Genomic DNA, 24,856 nt, shown 5'->3' with positions numbered 1-24,856 from the left:
AAAATAATTTATTGGAAGCCAGATTTTCATCTTCTTTTTCTCTCTCTGCTCCCTGTATAGTGGGGTCACTAGTAACAGGAGTAGCTACCAGATGGGCAGCAGGAAAGTATAGGGAAGAAGCAGAGTGCTGGTCTAACCTTTGCAGAATACTCAAGAAGAGGCTGTCACCAAATACAATGATGATTGCCTCTTCCTTTCGTGGCTGTGTCAAATATAAGAATCACAAACTAGCTTTCTCCATTACCTGTTTTTTGTGGCTGCAGGAAACCCAGTCATGGAAAGTCTTCCTTTCCGTCAAGTTCTGACAAGTGCTGAGATTGTTAAGGCAGCTCTCAGGACATAAACGGTACATTTAGAAAAAGACAGGACTAGAAAACAGTGAAGTACACTTTTTGTTTAATTCCATGCATTTGTTTGCTTTGATAGTCATTCTTGTTCCCATTGCTGTTCAATACAGAGGGGGAGCCGGCATGAGAAAACACTGGGAGCTGGGGACTGACAGTACGGGAGACCAGAGGGGAGACAGGTAAGGACGTTCATTTGGAGACTTAACCACAAAAGAGAAATGCATTTGCCCCAAGTCCATAGGAGCTCAAATTATTGTAATAAAGCATCAAAGAGGGTCTTCCCACTTCCAGAGTCTGGGAAGTGGTCACTCTGGAGGTGAAGAGCCACTGGGGTGATATGGGCAAGATGGGCCATCTTCCTAATAGCTTGCATGTGCTGGCCGGGGTTCCCTTGGCCTGCAGTCACTGGAGGACCCTGTCTGCCTGGTCACTGGACAGCAGCCTGGGGCCGGGAGCCAGCGATCCCTGAGTGCTGTGAAGTGGCTCTGGAGAGCAGACCTGGGATGCCGCCGGGAGCTTCCTTACAGTGGTCTTGCCATCTGCTTAGGGCTCTGCTCTGTGAAATCCTGCCATTATACCCTGGCCACATGACAGTTAACAAAAGCCTTAACCCACCTCTTGTTTCTCAGAGCAGTGATTTCAGAGCTCCCCTCTTTAGCCACCTGTCCCTGAGAAATGCTCCAGGTTCCACAAGGGTCCTCTGCTTAGCCTAGTTCAGTCCAACTTGAATAGGCATTTGCAGTATCAGTTGTAACATGCAAACAAGCAGATTAATATGACTCGAATGTGCCAGGCTGTGAGGCTGGTAACACTGGTGGTATGAGTATTCTGGGATGTTTGTCCTATGAAATCAGCAAAGAAGAAACATTTTGCTGCCTGGAAAGGCACTAAATTCATACTGACAGTACAAGTCAAAGTCTCGAAAAGAATGTCACATTATTTTGGTACATGAGTCTCATAGAGTCTAAGAAAGAAGTAACTGGGACTTATATTAATTTACTGTTTATAAAAGGTGAGGGAGGAACATATTCATTCAACAGAATGAATATGAATTTGGAATTGGATCCATCAGTGATTGGTGTTCCTTCCATTGGAATTGTTGTCCAGAAGGGCAGTGGGTGGAGGGAAGTGACCTTTCCCCTTTCAGTGGTACCACCCTTGACACCACAGGTGGAGCCATAAGAGAACACTATAGCGCAAGCCTGTCGTTCTCCCGTTGGGGCTAACTCAAGCTCAAACAGCAATTTCAGTCAAGTGGCAATTGTTGCTCCAAGTGCTATGTTGAGAGGTTCTGAGGCTGTGTCTCGGCTCAGTAGGGAAGATACAGTGCTCAATACATAATGTTGGTCTTGGTCTTGGAGGGGGTAGATGGTGGTAAGTGGTAGTATAATATTTTGACTTCTGGCTCAGTGGGAAAACAAAACATAGCACACTCTACTGCAGAGCAGGGCAGGAATTCTATGGACTATAAATGTTATGTTCTGGAGAATTCAGTTCCAGGAAGTTGAAGTGGGACTGTTTAAGAAAAGGAAAAAAAAAGTTGAGACATAGGACATTGAAGAAAAAAAGAGTAAGTCATCTGATCAAAAAGGATGCATTTATTCTTAAAGGATGCCAATGTTCCCCAGTGGGAGAGGGCATTTAAAATAGTCTGGAGGCTGGACGTGGCAGCTCACGCTTGTAATCCCAGTACTTTGGGAGGCCAAAGAAGGAGGATCGCTAGAGTCCAGAGTTTGAGACCAGCCTGGGCAACACAGGGAGACCCCCATCTCTACCAAAAAAAAAAAAAAAATTGTTGTGTATGGTGGCACACATCTGTGGTCCCAGCTACTCAGGAGGCTGAGGTGGGAGGATCACTTGAGCCCAGGAGGGTGAGGCTGCAGTGAGCCATAATCATGCCACTGTACTCCAACCTGGTGAGAGAGTGAGATCCTGCCCGCCCCCCCTCCAAAAAAACGTCTGGGTTGGTGCCAGGCAAACCCCAAACCCAAGCACATATATTACTTAGAAAAGGAGAGGGAATAATTTAGCATGATGAAGCTCTACAGAAGCTCTAAATCCTACTCAAAATGTCTTTAATTCTAGAAGGATAGATTTGTTGATGCCAACATTTTAAAATACAGTATCTCAACTTCAAGTAGCTAGATGAAGATGCTAGTTTACAACAGAGCTGGCATCTTCATCTTTCTAAGCAGGAGCTCCCCACCATCTTGCAAACAGGTCTAAACTTAAGTGGTGGTAAGGTCCATTATAATTTCCAAGTAGATTACAGGCTTCTCAGTCCCTCTGCAAAGCAATTTTAAAAGGAACTGTTATCCAGAGCATACGATCCAGAAATAGATGGAAATCAGAACAAAATGCTCATCTGTAACCCAAATTAAAACTCATCATCTTGCAGTCAGTCAAAAACAGATGCTAACTGAACATGGACATTCATCCCAAGGTGGTGAAACTTTCCATCAATGAAGCAGCTTGAAATCACAGTCTTGTGAGGTTCCTGGAAGCACTGTTGTAACACTTGTCGGGACTGAAGAATTAGCTCATAACTTCCCTGAGCTCTTGATTCAACACTCTTCAGATGAGTGTGGAGTCGTTCTCAAAGAAACATACATCAATTCAAGATTTTCCTGGTTATCACAAGGCAGGCAGCAAAGGACCAGGCTGGGCTAGAAAAGGTATTTCCCTTTTTAACCTCCACTAAGGACATTATTCTTCTCTGAAACCTAGTCAGTTCTACTCCAAAAAATGTATTCAATATGGACTTTATTCAACTCTCGGCTATACAATGAATGACTGAGATTCAGCCACTACGTACTACCCTAACATACTCATAACAGTTAATCCAGATAAGGTGTATGATGACAATAGTGTAACAGATAATCAAGATGAGAATTCAAAAAAAAAACTGATCAAAATTATGAGGTATCAGGGGTAGGTTTTCTAGGAAGACCATCACTGAAAGATGTAAGATAGAAGCTGACCCTCATGTTTCTCTGTTGCCACTAAAGGTGGGCAAGAATTGGACAAAAGTGCCAGTGTTTCATGTTGGATAGAAGAAGACATAGAGTTGTAGCATCTCAGTTCCAAGGAATAATGAACCAGAGAGATATGCAGTACAGTGAGATCTGAAGTCAGAGGATGGAAAATATGGCCTTTCAAGATATTTTTCCAGTGCTTGGTTCTCTAAGTGACCAGGCCTCCTTCTTAAAGTTCTTTAGTCTTGTTCTAGGATGACATCACAGTTAGGTATTTTATGTCATGCCCTACATGTATATACAGTAGTCCTCCCTTATCTCTGGGGGATACATTCCAAGACCCCCGGTGGATGCCTAAAAACTCTGGTAGTACCAAACCCTATATATACTGTGTGTTTTTTTTCTATACTTACATATCTATGATAAAATTTAATTTGTAAATTAGGCACAGCACTCTTGCCCTTTGGGGCTATTATTAATCAAGTAAGGGTACTTGAACACAAGCACTGTGATACAGTCAGTCATCTGATAACCGAGACAGTCACGCTGATCACCGAGACTGCTACTAAGTGACTAATGGATGAGCAGCATGAATATGCTGGACAGAGGGAGGATCACATCCAGGGCAGCAAGGGGCAAGATCTCATCATGCTCCTCAGAATGCCGTGCAATTAAAACTTATGAGTTGTTTATTTCTGGAATTTTCCATCAAATATTTTTGGACTGTGGTTGAGCATAACTGAAACCATGAAAAGTGAAGCCATGGGTAAGAGGGGACTACTGTATACCATTTCTTTTTTCAGTCTCCCTGCTACTCCCCACTAGGAGAATAAAGATGGGAGAATAAAGAGGTCTGGCAGGAAGGAGATTGCAAACTATGTTGTCAGTTCTTGAAATGAATCCGTGAGCCCTGTGCGGAAACACTCTAGGTCTGTTCCTCTCAGGACATTAAATCATTCTCTTTTTATTTCTAATATAGTCCCATGATTTTATTTCCTAAGAAACTTTAGAAAGTTTACAGCTTTTGAACTATATGTCCATCCACTATTTGACATCCTGGGGGTTATCGGCCCACCCAGGAGCTTTCATGATCAGGTCAAAATCACATGTATCCATTGGGCTTCAGGGCAGAACATGCATCCTCAGATGATTGTTGTACACGGAAAATTAGGGAACACAGCTAAGATCAATACCAGGGAGCTCCCAAATGGCAGTTCCATTTTCATTCCTTCATTAAAATCATAAAATCCATAATAATTCCTGGTTAGCAATAAACACAATCATTGTGCTACATCATAAATCACACCTTCTGATCGACAGAAAATGAGAATAATATTATAAAATAAAATAACAATGATAATAATGCCATAACTTAAGATCTTTCATGTAGTCCAGCTACAGAATTTTTACAAAATGGAATAATTTAATGCAAACAATACTGTTCTTTGTATAAATTAAACATTTTCCTTCATCCTACCTAAGAGCTATAAATCACAGACACTACATTTTAAATCAATGTATCAACATAAAGTGTAAACAAATGGATCAAACAAGCAAAAGGAATTCTAAATTCCCTCCTGCCTTTCCTTTTTGGCTGATACAATCAGTGAAACCCAGAGGAGTGACAACATTTTCATGTGCATTGGAAATGGTTTAACAGCTGTCTGTGCAAGTATTTCCTAATGTCCAACATGATGCAGTGTCAAAGAGTCCAGCGAATCTAGAGAGGTTGTTTGACAGTCATCTGTCTTGGAGACAGGGACAGGTACTAGGTCAACATCTATTTGTACATAAACTTCTAAATAAAATTTTCCATAATGCCAAGGCACCATGAAGTACCTTGGAATGCTTTTCAGAGCCCATGACCCTGGAGACAGGCAGGACCTCATGCTTTTGGCAAATGTAAAAATCTTTCCTCTCTCTGCTCAGCATCACTTGTTCTTTCCACAAATGTTCAAATCCAGTTCCTTAAAACTGCATTGATTTGGAGTGAAGTAAAAGATATTTTACAAGTAGCATTGAACAAAAATGCTATGGTGCTGGGAGAGGAGTTGCCTTTTGCAGGTTGTTTTTGCCTTTATTTTGACAGTGGTAACCAGTCATTAAGACTTCTAAGATAGGCTGGGCACAGTGGCTCATGCCTGTAATCCCAGCACTTTGGGAGGCCGAGGCAGGCGGATCACCTGAGGTCAGGAGTTTGAGACCAGCCTGGCCAACATGGTGAAACCCCGTCTCTACTAAAAATACAAAATTAGCTGGGCATGGTGGCGGGCGCCTGTAATCCCAGCTACTCGGGAGGCTGAGGCAGGAGAATCGCTTGAACCCGGGAGGCGGAGGTTGTAGTGAACCAAGGTTGTGCCATTGCACTCTAGCCTGGGCAAAAACAGTGAAACTCTGTCAAAAAACAAAACAAAACAAAACGACAACAAAAAAACAAAACAAAACAAAACAAGAACTTCCAACACAGAAGGAGCTAGTAAATAAAAACAAAGGGATGGTTTGGGCTCAGACATTGTATAGACACATACATCCTAGCTGCCTTCAACGTCTGCTCTCCTGCTTGAATCAATATGACTCAAGTAGACAAGCAACCTAGTTCCAGAGAAGGGTGATTCCATCTTCTCCACGTAGCTGAAATGAGTGATCCTGAGAATGGAGTTTTATAAATTCCACGTTCACTTTCCTAACACCATTGTAGATGTTCTTCCTCTCTTACCCTTTTCTCCTCCTCAGTACTGCCCCCCAACCTTTGTTCCTACAGTAAAAGTGGTCAGCAGACAGAAAGGAAATGAGCTACAAGGAAATGGCACTTGAGTATGAAAGATCAACACATTGGGTCAAGGTAGCACATTTGTCAAGGTCATGACAGTGACAGCACTAAAAAGGGACGTATTTGCCAAAAACAAGATTTGACGCTATCTGTAAACCTCACTACCAACTGCTGCTTAAACATTTAAAAACATTTTGACAGCTTCCACATATACAGGTTTGTTTGTTTTTCCCTCCTAGAGGAAGCACACGCCCTTGAAGATGTTGGGTGCGAGTATCTGGTCACCAGACTTTTCTAGGTCATTTCCGTAACCCACCTGGACAAGCTGGTTGAAGTGAATATGATCTGTTCACAAGTTGCCTGGAATGGCTTTTCTTTTGCTGTTCTTTGTGTTCTGAAATGTTAAATGTCTTGCTCTGGCTCTTCTTTAGTCACTTATGGCCAAAAGACCTGGTCCCCTGTTCAAGCAGCAATAATACCTCCCGGCCCCACAAATTCCCAAGGATGTTGCTCCTAAATTCCACTTATTTCTTTTTTTCTGTTCTTTTCTTTTTCTTTATCTCTTTTTTTTTTTTTGCAAGAAATTATTGTATCTCTATCTCATATATAGTTCACTCTTTACAGTACAAAGTGTTAAAATGTCAAACAAAAATAAATATCAATGTTACAGTAGCTAGAATATTCAATAAAATAGATCCCTGCCATTCTTGATTGAAATGTTCAGTGAGACTTAATTTCATTTGGATATTATTTTCCAGAGATTTGCGAAGTTTCATGTTCCTGTTATTGCAGCTCATTTCTAGGGGGTGTAAAGATGGGGTAGTCTCTCTTCCCAGACAAAATGCTGAGAGAGAGTGGGACGAGTCTGGGGGTGGGGTGGATCTGAAATGCCAGTATAGTCACGAGATCTTCAGGACGTGTATTCCTTCATTACCAGGTAGCAGAGCTATAGTGTTTATTGGTCCTAACTGTGGCATCAGAACACTCCCCATCTGAAGAGTCACAGTCCGATTCTTCAAACTGCATAGGGTTCTGCAAAGGCAAGACAAAATAAAACCTTAATTCATTTCTATAATCACTCAGTAAATATATGTCAAACACCTCCCACACAACAGGCACTGCGCTTGGTAAGGGGGCTACAGAGGTAAATGAGACCAGGTCCTGTCCTTGTGGGGTTTATGGAGAAAGAAAACACATAAAGATGATGATGATGATTGCTACGACAGTAATAACAGTGCGCACCACACCACCACTTCCGTAGCGTTTGCTATGCTCCAGGCACTGTTGTAAGTACTTTATTTATTTCTTTATTTAGAGACGGAGTTTCACTCTGTTGCCCAGGCTGGAGTGCAGTGGCGTGATCCCGGCTTGCTGCAACCTCCGCCTCCTGGATTCAAGTGATTCTTCTGCCTCTCAGCCTCCTGAGCAGCTGGGATTACAGGCGTGTGCCACCACACCTGGATAATTTTTTGTATTTTTAGTAGAGATGGGGTTTCACTGTGTTAGCCAGGATGGTCTTGATCTCCTGACCTCATGATCCGTCCACCTCGGCCTCCCAAAGTGCTGGGATTACAGGCATGAGCCACTGTGCCCTGCGGTAAGTACTTTATTAATACATCTGTTAATCCATTTAGTCCTCATGATAACCCTATGAGACAGATGCTATTACCATCCCCTTTTTACAAAGAGGTTAAGTGGGTTGCCCAGGGTACCACAGTAAATGGAACGCTGCGATTTGCATTCAGGCAGTCAGATTCCAGGGTATACACTTGCAACCACTATGCTAGCCTGCCTCTCCAAAGGCAATCCTGAATATGAAATAAAGTGCTATATGTCCTATGATGGCATCATCCAGGGAAGAGTCAGGGTATGGAGTGGGGAGGCTCAGACCTTTAAAATAATTTTTTTTTTTTTCCAGAGACAGGGTCTCACTGTTGCCCAGGCTGGAGTGCAGTGGTGTGATCACAGCTCACTGCAGCCGCAAACTCCTGGGCTCAAGAGATCCTTCCACCTCAGCCTCCCAACTAGCTGGGACTGCAGGCATGTACCATCACACTCAGCTAAATCTTTTTTTTTTTTTTTGTAGATGCAAAGTCTTGCTGTCTTGCCCAGACTGATCTTGAACTCCTGACCCTGGAGTGATCCTCCTGCCTCAGCGCTGGGATTACAGGTCTGAGCTACCATACCTGACCTGGGCTCAGACCTTTAACCATGTTGGGAGATGGGAGTGGGAGGAGGGGATGTTTGAGTTAAATCTTGACATGAAGAGTTCCTGAGCAGTTCAGTGTGTGTGTGTGTCATTTGGGAGAAACTGCCTCATTTCTGGGAGCTCTGTTGATCTCTGTACTTCCGCTTACTTCTTGGAGGCCTGATATGCTTTGGCTCTGTGTCCCCACCCAAATCTCATGTTGAATTGCAATTCCCAGTGTTGGGGGAAGCACCTGGTGGGAGGTGACTGGATCATGGGGGAGGATTTCCGCCTTGCTATTCTCATGATAGTGAGTGAGTTCTCATGAGATCTGATGGTTTCAAAGTGGGTGGCACTTCCCCCTTTGCTTTCTCTCTCTCCTACCACCATGTGAAGGCAAGCTTGCTTTCTCTTCACCTTCTGCCATGATTGTGTTTCCTGAGGTCTCCCAGCCATGCTTCCTGTACAGCTTTTGGAACTGTGAGTCCATTAAACCTCATTTCTTCATAAATTACCCAGTCTCAGGTAGTTCTTTATAGCAGTGTGAGAACAGACTAATACAAGGTTACTGTTATATCTTATTACTAAATGAAAATTGTAAAGGCTCTAGAGCCTTGAACCCCAAAGAGCAAAATAGGGAACAGTGATGGGAGAAGGGAGAAGCCCCCACCTCATAGCCACGTTCCTCCACGCACAGCTTGCCCAGAGACATCTGAGTCTTCACACGGCGCACGGCACACTCCTTGTCAGAGAGCCCATCTGAGTGTGAGGATATGTCAATGGGAATCTCTGGCGTCTGGGACAGCAGGTCGTCTAGCTTCTCCGCCAAGCGGTCTTCAAGTTTATCAGCTAATTCATCAGGACTGTTTGAGTGGTCACTGGTATTTCCCTCCTCTCCATCAGACACAGAGAAATTCTCAGAGCTAAAGGTTGAATATGACTGGCAGCTGCTGATGCAGCGATGGGGCCTAGGACCAAGAAGAACCAGGAGAACTTAGTCGGAGGAACAACTACTTTCCTTTCCTTATCTGTCACTCATAGTAGTGGTAGGGATAATCTAGTTTTCTTCCTGCCATCGAGGAGGCCTAAGAAATCAAGATAGGTAGAAACTGTTTAACTTTTAACATTAAAGCAATGGACTGAATTTTATCCACCACGAAATTCCGTGTTGAGGCCCTAATACCAGTGCGACTGTATTTGGAGTCAGGGCTTTCAGGAGGTAAATAAAGTTAAATGGAGTCATAAGCGTGGGGTCCTAATCAAATAGGATTGGTGGCCTTATAAGAAGAGGAAGAGATTCTCTCCATTCCTCCCTCCTGCCCTCTTTCAACATGCATGTGCAGGGCAAACACCATGTGAGGAAACAGAGAAGGTGGCTGTCTGCAAGCCAGGAAGAGAGCCCTCAGCAGAAACTGAATCTGCTGACACCTTGATCTTGGACTTCCCCAGCTCCAGAACTTGAGAAGTAAGTTCCTGTTGTTTAAGCCATCCAATCTGTAGTATTTTGTTATGGCAGCCCAAGGTAACTAACACAAGAAGGAAATTTTAATTTCCCCTTTCATTTTGTTTATATATTTATGTGACTAAACACTACACTCCAAGCTGATGGCTATGACTTGTCTTTGAAAAAAATCAGCTTGTCTAGTCATATTATGTACATGTATGCATGGTATGGAAATGTCCAAATTGAAATTATGCCTCTTATTTAGAGTCATAGATTCTCACAGGTGAAAGAGACTTTGGAGAGTCTCTGGACTAACTCATTTCCCAGATGAGAAAACTGGAGCCAGAGAAGGGAAGTGACTTGTTTAAGGCCACACCATGAGAAAAGGCAGAGCTGAGGTTTGGGCTGGGTCTACACACACTTTGATCAGTGTCCTTCTCTAACCCCCATCCCTCACCTCCCCGTCAATCTACCCCAGCTTCATTTCCCAGAGCCCAGTATCCACTGGGCATGGTGACCTTGGAGGCCCAAGTGCCTTCACTACCTCTGTTGACCAACCTCCAACAGAAATGAGCTTGGAAGGAACATTCACTCTGCAGCTGTGGGTACTGCCCAGCCAGTTAGTAGCTCATTCCAGTCAACATCTGGGTTTGGCTCTGATGAGCCAGAGCTTCTGGGGAGAAAATTTGCAAAAGTTCCTCACTTCCTTCCTATTGTTTATAAGCAGCTTAGTAAATAAGAATGATATTAGCTTACAGTGGCTTAAGAAACATAAGAAAACAAATAATAAAGACTGCCTTTTTCTTTTGCCATTGTCTGATCTTTCTGTATTTCTTAGTACAAAGAGTGTTTTTTTTTTTTTTTGAGACAGAGTCTCACTCTGTTGCCCAGGCTGGAGTGCAGTGGTGTGATCTTGGCTCACTACAACCTCTGCCTCCCAGGTTCAAGCAATTATCCTGCCTCAGCCTTCTGAGTAGCTGGGACTACAGGTGTGCACCACCATGCCTAACTAATTTTTGTATTTTTAGTAGAGACGGGGTTTCACCTTGTTGGCCAGGCTGGTCTCAAACTCCTAATTCAGCCTCTCAAAGTGCTGAGATTAGAGGTGTGAGCCATAGCACCTGGCATAGTACAAAGAGATTTTATGCCATATGACCTAGGCCTGGCTGATGCCCAGGCCAGGTGATGGGGTGAGTTGGTGGGGGGTCGGGGGGCAGATCAGGGATATATAAGAAGAGGCCATAAAGAGTCCAGGAATAGCAGGGAATGAGAACAGATTTCAATTTTGTGCATGATGTGGGGATCCAGAATATAATTTATCAAAGCACCAGGAGTCCTTTGGTTTGTAGGGAATTCCTGTTTTGGGGCAGGTACACAAAGCTTCCTGGGGAGACCTTCTCGGCTCACTGCAACCTCTGCCTCTTAGAGCATTACTCTTCAAGAACACAGTGTCTATTAGCAGAAAAAGACCTCTTGGTAGGAAAACGATCTTCTCCTCTACATTAGGGGCAGCTTTTATTTTAGAAGTATGGGGAGATGGCCCTTATTGACTCCTAGAAGGAGTATTATTATCGCCATCTAAGCAAGAAGCTATTTCTAAGGCTGAGTTGATGGTGGACTCAACTTATCTAATCATATTTAACTTGAGGGATAAAATCTAAGGCATGGGGAATGCTATGGACTGAATTGTCTTCCTCCCAAATTTATCAGTTGAAGCTCTAACCTCCAATATAATTGTATCTAGATAGACCCTCTAGATAGGGTCTTTAGGAGGTAATCAATGTTAAATGAGGTCATGAGAGTGGGCCCCTAATCCAATAAGACTGTGACCTTTTAAAGGAAGGAAGATCTCTGCCATGTGAGGAAACAGCAAGAAGGTAGCTGTCTGCAAGCCAGTACGAGAGCCCTCATCAGGAACGGAGTCACCTAGAACATTGATCTTGAACTTCCCCAGCTCCTGAATTGTGAGAAATCAATTTCTGTTTAAGCATCCAGTTTGTGTAACAGAAGCCTGAGCAGACTAACACAGGGAGACACACTAGAAACCAACACAATTACCCATAAAATAGCGTGGCCATCTGTCACAAACTGCCCACTGTATTCTCAGTTGTAATCTTGAATCTGTATTCATGCTTCTCATCATGAAGTTGCTGTAAAATGAATGCTGATGAACTAGGATCTGCTGTGCATGAACAACTGCCAAAACGTGGCAACAGGAAAACATGAACACAGTGAGTTCAAAGTTGCCTATAAGGTGGCTGCCAGGGAATCACCTGTGGTTGAAAAGCAGGTGTGGTAAACTTAGGATTTTTTTCCCCATTCCACTAAAAGCAATCATGTGCATTTGTTGGTTTTACCTTTGTCTTCGTGGAAATTCAACTTCACTATCTACTTCCCCTTCTTCCTCTTCTGAGGAGTCATCTCCACTCTGAGGAGAACAAGGAGAAAAGAGTTTTATTTATTTTAGTGTCACTCTCTCTCTCACCCCATCCCCACTATCTGTAAAAAATGTAATTATCATCAAAAGGCATTCATTTAGTAGTAGCTTGCTGAATGTCATCTTTAAACATACATGTCCTCATTATTCATTTAGCAACTTTTCCAGGGTACCTGTGATGGCAGCCTGCATTAGATGCTGGAAGACGTGTAGAACTGAGTGAAATTTATCTCTGTCCTCAGGGAGGTGATGGCTCCATTAAAGTGTCCAGAGGTGAGTGATGGAGAGGGAAGTTGGAGAGGAGGTCTTGGATTTGGGGGCGGTCTCTTGTAATCATTGTCACTAGTGGTTCCAGGCTCTGTCATAGAAGTGATCTTTGAAATCCTCAAAGTCCAACAATTACTTTTTCCTTTTTTATATACCAATCCCTTTTTCACTAATACTATGTGGTTGGATAGACATTTTTGAGGGTCAGACTATATCCTGTTTGTACTGTATGCCTCACTCCATTAATACAATTTTGCATACAAAATTGGTGTTATCCCTATAAATATATGTAATTATTGTTTGTCAATTAAAATAAAGTACTTAATGCATTTTTATTGAGTCGGCATGTTGGCAGCAGTAAGAGAGCTCTGGCTGGGACACCTGAGGCCCCATGATTGCTGGGGCTTCGTGGTTGATCTGGAAGGCGGGCTAAGTGTCCTGACTGAGGTGATTTTCCTTTACAGATAACTCATCTCAAACCAAGGGCATAGGAGCAGCCATACTTAAGATCAACTGTCCTTAAGCACAGCATCACGATATGCTGGATTACCCAATCACTTGTAAGGTGGGTAATTGGGTCCAAGGAACTGTACCAAATATTGAGAATAATTTACCTTTTTAAAAGTCAGTTCTAAAATATCATGACTCTTACTCACTTGTATTCTGATATGCTTTTTTTTTTTTTTTAATAGGAAAGACAGAGATGAAGTTATCTTGCCTGCTGAGATGAGCAGTTTACCCTAGGAGGACCTGTGGGACTATGTTTTGGTCAAGAAAAGTTGAGCTGCTCTGTGGGAGTGAGGTTCCAATGAAGCCAAATGTACAAGGTATGTGTTCTATGGCCTAAAGACCTGTAGATGATATCACAACGGCATGAGAAAGGTTCAAAGATACATGTTATCTGGGGGAGCCTAGGGGATGGGGTGACTGCTAAAGGGTGTGGGGTTTGTTTCTGGGGTGATAAAAGTGTTGTAAAATTGGTCATGGTGATAGTTACACAACTCTGTGGATAAAAAGCATTGAACTATACACTTTAAATGGGGGGACTGTATGGTATGCAAATTATATCTTAATAAAGAAGTTACCAGCCGGGCGCAGTGGCTCAAGCCTGTAATCCCAGCACTTTGGGAGGCCGAGACGGGTGGATCGCGAGGTCAGGAGATTGAGACCATCCTGGCTAACACGATGAAACCCCATCTCTACTAAAAAATACAAAAAAACCCTAGCCGGGCGAGGTGGCGGGTGCCTGTAGTTCCAGCTACTCGGGAGGCTGAGGCAGAAGAATGGCGTAAACCCGGGAGGCGAAGCTTGCAGTGAGCTGAGATCCGGCCACTGCACTCCAGGCTGGGCGACAGAGTGAGACTCCGTCTCAAAAAAAAAAAGAAGTTACCAAAAAATATAAGTTACTGGCCATCGGAGTTGGAGGAGCAGAGAATGGATTGGCCCAAATCAACTGCACCAGCTGAAACACAATCATTTATTTATTTATTTATTTGTTTGTTTGTTTGTTTGTTTGTTTACTGAGACAGAGTCTTGCTCTGTTGCCCAGGCTGGAGTTCAGCAGTGTGATCTTGGCTCACTGCAACCTCTGCCTCCCAGGTTCAAGTGATTCTCCTGCCTCAGCCTCCGAGTACCTGGGATTACAAGAGTGCACCACCATGCCCGGCTAATTTTTGTATTTTTAGTAGAGACGGGGCTTCACCATATTGGCCAGACTGGTCTCAAACTCCGGACCTCAGGTGATTTGCCCACCTTGGCCTCCCAAAGTGCTGGGACTACAGGCGTGAGCCACCGCGGCCAGCCCCTGAAACACAATTTAATCTCTGGGACTGCTTAGTCAGTACAGGAGCAGCAGTGCAGGTGGAGGGGGAAATGCAATTCCCAGACGACAGCCCTCAGCTTCAGCTTTTCTTCTACTTAATGCCTAGTTGACCAAACATACTCATTACATTTTATGCCCTTTCATTCCTTCAGCTAAATTCCTGATGAACAATGATGATGAGATGAAACCATACTTAGAATTGGGTGGGTGTCTAGCATGTTGTAAACATTTTTCATACATAATCTTCTTTTTGACTCATAGCAAGAAGAGCTAATACTTTTGGAAAAGTGCTATGTTCCAGACTCTGTTTTAAATGCTTTATATGTATTCATGCATGTAGTCTTTATAGCAACCGATGAGGCAGAGTCCAATGTTAGGCCCATTTTATAGACAAGGAAACTGAGGTCCATAGAGGTACTAAGTGGAAGAGCGTGGCTTTTTTTTTTTTTTTTGAGATGGGGTCTCACACTGTCGCCTAGGCTGGAGTGCAGTGGTGGGATCTTGGCTCACTGCAGCAGCCACCTCCCGGGTTCAAGCAATTCTCTGCCTCAGCCTCCTGAGTAGCTGGGATTACAGGTGCCTGCCACCACGCCTGGCTAATTTTTGTATTTTTGGTAGAGATGGGGTTTTACCATGTTGGCCAGGCTGGTCTTGAACTCCTGACCTCATGATCCACCTGCCTCGGCCTCCCAAAGTGCTGGGATTACAAGCATGAGCCACCACGCCCGGCCAAGAAACTGGCTTTAAAGTAAGATCTGTCTGACTCCTAGGTTCATGCTCTTAACTGCTATGGTAGTCTGCTTCCCAGCTGACAAATCCTAGGCAGCCAGTGGATAAGGAGGAGAGAAACAGGTTTCAATGACTAAGAGCTATCTGGGTCACAATGCCTGTCAATTAAGGCAATGTTTTCCAAAGTAAATTGTGATGAAAGCTAGTGCCATGGGGGATTAATAGATGTTAATTTTAAAAGGCAGTATGTTCAAATAGGTGAGGAAATGCTCGGTTAAACAAGTTTACTGCATGATTTCTCAAAGCAGAGGACTGTTAATGTGCACTAGGAATATGTATGAGGGATGAGAGAATACTGTGCTTCTTAAACTTACTCTATAACAGGCTCCTTACTTCCCATAACATCCCTCAGGACTAGAGCTGTAGCGTAGTGGTTTCCAAACTATTTTGATTATGTATCCCCACTACATAGTTTTTTCTTTTTTTTTTTTTTTGAGACAGAGTCTCGCTCTGCCACCCAGGCTGGAGTGCAGTGGCACAATCTCGGCTCAGTGCAACCTCCGCCCCCCAGGTTCAAGCAATTCTCATGCCTCAGTCTCCCGAGTAGTTCGGATTACAGGTGTGTGCTACCACCTGGCTAATTCTTGTATTTTTTCAGTAGAGATAGGGTTTCACCACGTTGGCCAGGATGGTCTCGAACTCTTGACCTCAAGTGATCCTCCTGCTTTGGCCTCCCAAAGTGCTGGGATTATAGGCGTGAGCCACCGTGCTCAGCCCATATCCCCAATATATAGTTATTTATTCATAAATTATTATACATACACTTGACTCAGTCCTCTGGTTCAGTAGTTCCTCAAGTGTATTCCGTAGTTTATCACTTAAGTAGTGTGGAAAGAATGAATTTAAAGTAAAATAAATTTCGATTTATGTTTCTGTTATCTTGTCCTTTTACAAAATGTATGCTTTTTACATAGCTCTCTAATGTGTATAACATGACAGGCTCTGGCATTCTTTGAAGGCAGTGACACAGGCCCCTCTTGTCATTACACTTTACCTTCTGCAGAGGCCTTGTTTTTCGAGGTAGCGCTGGAGGGGTGACGAGATGAGAGGTACCAAGGGATGACTCAGACCTACAGCCGCTGAATTCATTTTCTTCCATTTTCTCAGAACTCTGGGCGTTTTCCAAGAGAGGATTGTGTGCTGGTGACTTGGAAAGGTCAGGGCTCCTCCCCACTGGCTCAGCAGAGGGTATGTCTAAGGACCCATACTGTTCTGGCCTGCACTGAAGGCAGGGGTCATAAGGGTCAGCCTGGCAACAGCCCCAGGGACCAGCTTGGCCCTTGTCAGGCTCAGAACTTCTCCAGCAATCTGCAGCCATGGCTGTGGAGATGAGGTCAGGGCTCGAGCCGGGCAGCTGTCTCTGAGCATGGTTGCTGAGTGGGCTCCGCAGGGCTGCTGCTGGGCCAAAATACCTCAGGTTGTTGGCGCAGGTTGCAATGTCCTGTCCGTGCATATTGAGTCTGGGATGGTGACTCTGGGACATGGCAGGAGGGGGCTGCTGGTATTGCTGCTGCAGAGAATTATGGTGATGGAGAGAAGGGTATTGGGATTGAGCTTGGTGTAGGTAAGCAGGATGGGGTGGATTTTCCTGGGCTGGCTGGTTTTTCAAGATCGCCGCAAAGTCACTATGGCTGCCTCTGCTATTCCCTCGGCGGTGGCGTGGTTTGCTTCGATACCGGCTCTTGCTGCTAGAGGTGGACATTTTGGGACTTACGGACAAAGGGGATGCAGTGGGAGCCACTTCTGTGCTGGGGATCCCTTCCGATCTCAACAAGTCTGGCCTGGGAGAAAAGAACAGGTTTAGTCTGAAACACATGAAAACACATTCAAGTTTGGGGAAATTTATCCTAAGACTTAAAATACACAGAGCCTTTGAATCAGTAGTCACCGGGATTTATCCAATAGTGATAATGTATGAGGAGTCTGCAAAATGTTCATGGAAAATGCATATTATGAAAAAACTATGCATGGATCTCAAAAGTTTTTGCATCAAAATAAACTCGTACCAGCTTATTGGTGACATCGCTAAACATGATTTAGTTTGAGGCACTCAGAACAACCGCTTTGAAAAGAGCCCCTATCACAGCAACATGAATTCTGCTACAATTAAAGGACATCAAATTTGTGGAGAAGCTTAAGTGGAAGAATGATGAACACATCGACGCTTTACGAAAAGTTTACGGGGACAAAGTCCCAAAGAAATCAGCAGTTTACAAATGGATAACTTCTTTAAGAATGGATGGGCCAGGCGCAGTGGCTCATGCCTGTAATCCCAGCACTTTGGGAGGCCAAGGTGGGCGGATCATGAGGTCAAGAGATTGAGACCAGCCTGGCCAACATGGTGAAACCCCGTCTCTACTAAAAATCAAAAATTAGCTGGGCGTGGTGGCACGTGCTGTAGTCTCAGCTACTCTGGAGGCTGAGGCAGGAGAATTGCTTGAACCCGGGAGGCGGAGGTTGCAGTGAGCCGAGATGGTGCCACTGCACTCCAGCCTGGGCAACAGAGCGAGACTCTGTCTCAAAAAAAAAAAAAAAGGGATGAGATGATGTTGAAGACGAAGCCCACAGGAGCAGATCAACTACATCAATTTGTGAGAAAAAAAATTAATCTTACTCATGCCCTAATTGAGGAGAACTGATGATTAACAGCAGAAAAAATAGCCAACACAATAGACATCTCATTTGGCTCAGTGTACACAATTCTGATAGAAAAATTAAAGTTGAACAAACTTTCCACTCAATGGGAACCAAAACTGTTGCATTCAGATCAGCTGCATACAAGAGCAGACCTTTCAATAGAAATTTTAAACACTTGAGATCAAGATCTTCAAACATCTCTTTAAATAAGTGAAATTGTAACAGGAGGTGAAACACAGCTCTACCAGTATGATCCTGAAGACAAAGCACAATTAAAGCAATGGCTACCAAGAGGTGGAACTGGTCCAGTCAAAGCAGACTGGTCAGGAGTAAAGGTCGGCTGGGCGTGGTGGCTCATGCATATAATCCCAGCACTTTGGGAGGTCGAGGCTGGTGGATCACATGAGGTCAGGAGTTCGAGACTAGCCTGGCCAACATGGTGAAACCCCATTTCTGCTAAAATTACAAAAATTAGCCAGGTGTGGTGGTGGGTGCCTATAATCCCAGCTACTCGGGAGGCTGAGGTAGGAGAATCGCTTGAACCCAGGAGGCGGAGGTTGCAGAGAGCTGAAATCACGCCACTGCACTCCAGCCTGAGTGACAAGAGTGAGACTCCGTCTCAAAAAAAAAAAGAGTAAAAGTCGTCCAGGTCAGGCTCACACCTGTAATCCCAGCACTTTGGAGGCCAAGATAGGAGGATTGCTTGAAGCCAGGAGTTTGAGACCAGTCTAGGCAACACAGCAATACCCCGTCTCTACAAAAAAAAAAAAAAAAAAAAAGCAAAGGTCATGGCAACAGGTTTTTTGGGATGCTCAAAGCATTTTGCTTGTTGACTTTCTGGAGGGCCAAAGAATGACAATATGTGCTTATTATATGAGTGTTTTAGAAAGTTAGCCAGAGCATTAGCAGAAAAAAGTCCAGGAAACCTTCACCAGAGAGTCCTTCTCCACCATGACAATGCTCCTGCTCATTCATCTCATCAAACAAGGGCAATTTTTCAAGAGTTTCTATGAGAGATCATTAAGCATCCACCTTACAGTCCCAATGTGGCTCCTTCTCATTTCTTTTTGTTTCCTAATCTGAAAATACCTTTAAAGGGCATCCATTTTTCTTCAGTTAATAATCTAAAAAAGACTGTAGTGACATGGATACATTCCCAGGACTCTCGGTTCTTTAGGGATGAGTTAATGACTGATATCATCACTTACAAAACTATCTTAACCTTGATGGAGCTTATGTTGAGAAGTAAAGTTTATATTTTTAATTGTTATCCTTTATAATTACATTTTCCATGAAGTTTTTGAAGTCCCCTCATATGTGCATCAAAATATATGTTTGATGATGTTATGTTACAGTATTATTTGAAATAGCAAAAAGCTGGGAACAACCTACATGTCCACTTATGGAGGATTTCTGTTATTCCTTCTGTATTATACCCTAGCAAGGAATCTTGTTTAAAGTGAGTACTCAGTGAAGCTTGAAGGAAGGAAAAGGAAGGGAGGGGTCAGAGAAGGAGGAAATACAGAGCTCAGCAGGAGGCTGAGTAGCAGCAGGAAGAGAAGGGCTAGTGCGGAGTGACACTGGTATTTCACTTTGATCCTAAAGGGAGGGGGTTCTTTCACAGTCCTGTTTCCACGTGTCCACTGGGCCAGTCGTGAAGATTATGTGCAAAAGAAAATCAGGAGCCTGAAGGTAAACCTTGCCCACACTGACTCCAAGGTCTGTAGGGAAACAATAACTGGTTTCTGAACCGATGAACTGATCAGGGCAGAGTCCCTAGGATTACCAGGAAGAACCACTGCTTTCTTCCTACCACCGAGTAGCCTTACCCTTCTTTGGACCAGAAAGACACAAGTCAGCATGAAATTTTACAGATGACGGGCCCAGACTTTTTTGTTTTTAACAACAGAATCCTCTCAAATGAATTATTATGAGAAATGCAGTATATAAAACAGGTATAGTGCAACCGGTTGAAGTGGAGAGCAGCAGCCCCTCTCTGCAGGGCTCCCGGGCTCCCCCTCGTTGTCCTTTCTACCCCTGCAGTGGCCTCTGAGAAACCTCTGTACAAGCCTTTGGGTGTTCCAGGCTTTGCTTGGAAACCATAGGTACAATCCTGTCTTCACCATATGTGATGAGGAGCTCACAGCCCAGCCAAAATGGCTTATGCTCTCATAGCTCATGAGTGGTACAGCCAGACAAAAAGTCTCGCCTAATTTTCAATCTGGTTTATTGAAGGTCAGAGTTCAAACTTGAAGGCACATACAAATCACCTGCAGAGCTTGTTAAAAATGAAGACTTTGATTTAATAGGTCTGGGGTGGGGCCTGAGAGCCTCCAAGTATAACAAGCTCTCAGATGATGCTAAAGTGAGGCCACACATTGAATAGCCAGAGCTCATAAGTAGGCAGCAGGCAGCAGGAGATGGGTTTTTCTTATACGAGAAAAGTACAGTTGAGGACTTGTCTTAGCATAGAAGTTCCAGGTATTAAGAGTTTAAGATAAGGTGGGTAGGGTATTGTCTGCTATTGGCAGCTTCCTGTCCCAGATTCAAAATTCTATGGTCAGCTGGCCAACTTGTACAGCAGAAAGCACTTGGTTCCTACTATTACAATACCCATTTTATGGAGAAGTGCACTGAGGATCAGAGGTTATGTTGGCTTGTATCCATCACAAAGCTAGCAAATGGCAGAACTCATAACTTGAACCCAAATCTTTTGACCCTGAGGCATAATTCTTCCCCATTTCAAGCCTCTCCTTATTATGGGGTATTTAGGCTATCTTTTTGGACTGTACTCAGGTATGACAGGCTGGAAATGTCCATGATTGAACTTGACACTCTTCTTTTTGGTCTCTAACTAAACATAAACTGAAATCTGGGCTTAAGGATGGCTGAATGGTTTCTCCTTTCTAATTTCCTTCAAGGTCTCCAGACTTCTCACTAGGTAACCATTGCACTGTCCAAATCATGTGAAACTGAACTCCTTCAAGGGACAATCAGCTGACAGTACAGCTCTTTGCAGGTTGCCTTCTCGTGTTCAGCTAGCTCATTGACTAAGAATCTACTTGTGGTATCAAACTCCTTCAAACATTTCTCATAGCCAAAATAAAAGCAAACACGAGCTCATATTTTAAAAAGTTAAATAGTTCTGTTTTCTCCCCCCCCCGTGCTCTTTGTTTTCACTGTAGGCAGAAAGCAGGGAGCAGCCATCAGGCAGACTCTGTCCCTATTAGTACAACAAAAGAAAAGGGGTGTTGGGATTTACCCCACCCGCAAGGATTTTGTCAGGTGGAATCTGAAAAAAGTTTCTCAGAACTTGACCATTAGATGCTTGGGGCAGTGGGTAAAAGCAAAATTGGGATTAGTCCGTGTAGTTACTCATTAGAAGTTAGGTACCTATTAGTCCAGCTATGGTAGAATGACTGCCATTCTGATAGCATCATGATACATTCTTGGTTTGTGTTCTCTTATTACCTCTATTCTTACTGCATTTAGCTCACATCTCACTATTAGGTCTACACCCTAGGTTTAGCGACATTCCTTCCCTTTACATTAACTTAGCTAGGAGAGAGCCAACCCTCTGTTACTTGAGAGGAATGAGTCTCTACAGAGTTTGGTAAAGGAAAAATGAGAGGAAGAGAATTCCAAGATTAAACTAATATAAGGCAAATATGTAGTAAAAAGGGGAAAGGGCAATCTTGTTTTAAGCCATCCCAAAATACATTTTTTGAGCACCTATGATTTGATAGATGATTTCACATGTTATACATATTATCTTATTTAAACTTCACAAAACTCCCATGCTAGGGTACAATGAGGGGAACCATATGGTTAGATATAGGTAATTATCAAAGCCCCTGCTTTTGTTTCCATGATGAGTGATACGGTTTGAGTCTACATTCCCCACCCAAATCTCATGTCGGATTGTAATGCCTGCTGTTGGAGGGGGGGCCTAGTGAGGGGTGACTGGATCATGGGGGCGCTTTCTCATGAATGGTTTAGCATCATCCCCTGGGTGCTGTTCTCATGATACTGAGTGAGTGAGTTCTCACGAGATTTGGTTATTTAAAGGAATGTAGCGCCTCCCGCTTTGCTCTCTCTTCTTCCTATTCCAGCCATGTGAAGTGCTGGCTCCCCCTTCATCTTTCACCATGATTGTAAGTTTCCTGAGGCCTCCCCAGAAGCTAAGCAGAAGCCTTCATGCTTCCTGTGTAGCCTGTAGAACCATGAGCCAATTAAACCTTTTATCTTTATAAATTACCCAGTCTCAGGTATTTTTTTTTCTTTTTTTTGACACTGAGTCACACTCTGTCACCAGACTGGAGTGCAGTGGTGTGATCTTGGCTCACTGCAACCTCCAACTCTCTAGTTCAAGCGATTCTCCTGTCTCAGCTTCCCAAGTAGCTGGGATTACAGGTGCCCACCACCATACCTGGTTAAATTTTTTTGCGTTTTTATAGAGACAGGGTTTCACCATGTTGGCCAAGATGGTCTCTATCTCCTGACCTTGTGATCCACCTGCTTCAGCCTCCCAAAGTGCCAGGATTACAGGTGTAAGCCACCACGCCCAGCCAGGTATTTCATTCTTTTTTTTTTTTTTTTTGAGACGGAGTCTCGTTGTGTCGCCCGGGCTGGAGTGCAGTGACGTGATCTCAGCTTACTGCAAGCTCCGCCTCCCAGGTTCATGCCATTCTCCTGCCTCAGCCTCCGGAGTAGCTGGGACTACAGGCGCATGCCGCCATGCCCGGCTCATTTTTTGTAATTTTTTTAGTAGAGATGGGGTTTCACCATGTTGGCCAGGATGGTCTCGATCTCCTGACCTCGTGATCTGCCTGCCTCAGCCTCCCAAAGTGCTGGGATTACAGGTGTGAGCCACCGGGCCCAGCCCTGGCCAGGTATTTCTTTATGGCAATACAAGAAGGGACTAATACAGTGAGTTTGCAGGTACTTTCCACATCATTAACAAGAACAAACTAAATGTGTGAATAAAAGTAGGCATGCATGGACTATTGTGTCATAAATCAAGAATTATGACTAACCCAATTCTGTGTCCTAGAGATCAGAAAAATAAAAAGAAATCTCATGTGCTGTAATTGTACCATTTTATCCATGAGGACACTGGGGTTGACAGAGGTAAAGTCATATACCTTATAAGGCAGGTCCAGGATTTGCATCCAGGTCTGTCTGGCCTCCAGTTTATTTCCCTTTCCATGCCAAGACAATAAATATTTATGCTACAGATGTAAAAGCTGGATTTCTAAAGTCTGTGATACTCCCTCACCTTCCTAGTCTGTTTTACCTAGAGATGAGTATCTCTACACTCATCTGATGAGCTACAGAAGAGGTCACATCCGTCATCATGTGAGAATGGATTTGCAGGGGGGTTTTCCCCCATTTATCTGAATACTGCGTTTGTACAGGTGTCTCACCGTTTGGTCTGCATCCCAGATTTGTGAGGCACTCCTTTCCTTTTCATGAGTTTCTCCATGGCATTGGAGTGGATGATTGGACGAACGGGGTGTCGTTTGTAGGTGCCAGGATACTTCTTTTCCACTGCTTGCTCACGCCTGAAAAATAAATGCAAAAGCCACACCTCAGTCATTGCAGACAGAAAGGATATGCAGAGTATTTTCACAGGCTAATTCTACCCACAGATTCTGGCCATATTTAGCAGATACAGGCTATTTGAATAACAAAGCTGCCATTCAGGTTTAAAAAACAAACAAAGCTGGCGCGGTGGCTCACACCTGCAATCCCAAACATTCACCGCTGAGGCGGGTGAATGACCTGAGGTTGGGAGTTTGAGACCAGCCTGGCCAACATGGTGAAACCCCGTGACTACTAAAAATACAAAAATTAACCGGGTGTGGTGGTGGGTACCTGTAATCCCAGCTACTTGGGAGGCTGAGGCAGGAGAATCACTTGAACCTGGGAGGTGGAGGTTGCAGTGAGATCATGCCACTGCACTGCAGTCTGGGTGACAGAGCAAGACTCCGTCTCAAAAAAAAAAAAAAAAAAAGCAAATTCTAGATTCAAATTAACCTGACTTCATTCTGCTCTTCAGCTCATGGACTGACACTAACACTTTCATTTCCCCAACATAACACAATGGCAGAAGTCCTGCTTATTTTCAGTAGCTGCTTTTTTGGTCAGGATTCCCAGGGTTTTCTTGCCACCATCAGGAGTACCTTACATCACTTTCAGCAGCCAACACATTTCCCCAGGCGGCAATCGGCTCCCCGCTCTTCACCCGTGCTCTTTTTGAAATGCGGACCCCTTCCCTATGCAGCAAATGACTGCCAAGTGCATGTTCCCCTATAACTTGCTCTGCGGCAACTCTGCTTATTTGTATACCTTGCCGGGGGCAGGGACCTGTGCATAGCACATCCTGGAAGGAATGTTGGGTGAATGAATGAAATATCTGCCAGTTCTGAGTGGCAGCAATGTGGAAGGGTAGTATGTTTCTGCTGATTGACAGACTCAAATCAGTAAGAACAGACACTGGTCTGGATACATACTTAATGAGTTCCTTCTCTCGCATTTCTAGCTGCAGCATGATGGCACTCAATTCCATGTATAAATTATTTGCCCGCTCAAGCTTCCGCTCATAGTGTTCACGAATATCCAACGCATGCCTATCAAAGAAAACACAGGGTCAGCCAGGCCAACCGACTTCGGGAGAAAAAAGTCCGCTTGATGAAATAAGAAACAGGATGATTCATCACAAAAGCATTTGCCCAAGGGCCCTCTTAGTTTAAGGTTCCCTTGTCCAGCGCAGTAACTCAGACAAAATGGAATGGGAGGTGGGAAATCTAAGCTCTCCACTTGGTTTATCCTAAAGGGCCCATCAGCTGTGTAGAATAGTCAAGAGGGCCACAGATACAAATCTGTCTGTCATTTGTCACTATCTGAATAAGAATACAGTAGGAGAGACTCATATGTTAATGGAAACATGCAGTTAAAGCCAACACCATGATCACTCATTTACACTTAGCCATGGCCCAGATCCTGTGTGATATAGTGGTTGGTATGGTCTGAATGTTTGTGTCCCCCCAAATTTATATGTTGAAACCTAACACCCAAGATGATAATGTTAAGAGGTAGGGTCGGCCAGGTGCAGTGGCTCATGCCTATAATCCCAACACTTTGGGAGGCTGAGGCGGGTGGGTCATGGGGTCAGGAG

General features: G+C 44.0%; 1 protein-coding gene and 1 long non-coding RNA gene across 2 annotated transcripts in view; one reads left to right on the top strand and one right to left on the bottom strand.

Annotated features, from left to right (window-relative positions):
* Positions 1 to 4,299: 4,299 nt before the first annotated feature.
* Positions 4,300 to 24,856, bottom strand: part of MAP3K13 (mitogen-activated protein kinase kinase kinase 13) — a 147,171-nt gene continuing 126,614 nt past the window's right edge. The window contains exons 9-14 of the mRNA XM_033211944.1: positions 24,192 to 24,308; positions 23,103 to 23,240; positions 16,034 to 16,820; positions 12,082 to 12,152; positions 8,951 to 9,248; positions 4,300 to 7,124 (exon numbers count right to left, since the gene is read on the bottom strand). Of these exons, the coding sequence (XP_033067835.1) occupies positions 7,023 to 7,124; positions 8,951 to 9,248; positions 12,082 to 12,152; positions 16,034 to 16,820; positions 23,103 to 23,240; positions 24,192 to 24,308 (1,513 nt within the window). The 3' untranslated portion in view covers positions 4,300 to 7,022. The remainder of the gene's footprint in view (positions 7,125 to 8,950; positions 9,249 to 12,081; positions 12,153 to 16,033; positions 16,821 to 23,102; positions 23,241 to 24,191; positions 24,309 to 24,856) is intronic.
* The window catches only part of LOC117083846, a 40,193-nt gene continuing 28,227 nt past the window's right edge, over positions 12,891 to 24,856 (top strand). The window contains exons 1-2 of the long non-coding RNA XR_004437229.1: positions 12,891 to 12,993; positions 13,121 to 13,255. This is a non-coding gene — a long non-coding RNA (uncharacterized LOC117083846). The remainder of the gene's footprint in view (positions 12,994 to 13,120; positions 13,256 to 24,856) is intronic.

Source organism: Trachypithecus francoisi, unplaced genomic scaffold (assembly GCF_009764315.1).
Source record: "Trachypithecus francoisi isolate TF-2019V2 unplaced genomic scaffold, Tfra_2.0 Lachesis_group0, whole genome shotgun sequence".
Classification (NCBI taxonomy): domain Eukaryota; kingdom Metazoa; phylum Chordata; class Mammalia; order Primates; family Cercopithecidae; genus Trachypithecus; species Trachypithecus francoisi.
This window is presented reverse-complemented; position numbering and strand designations above follow the sequence as displayed.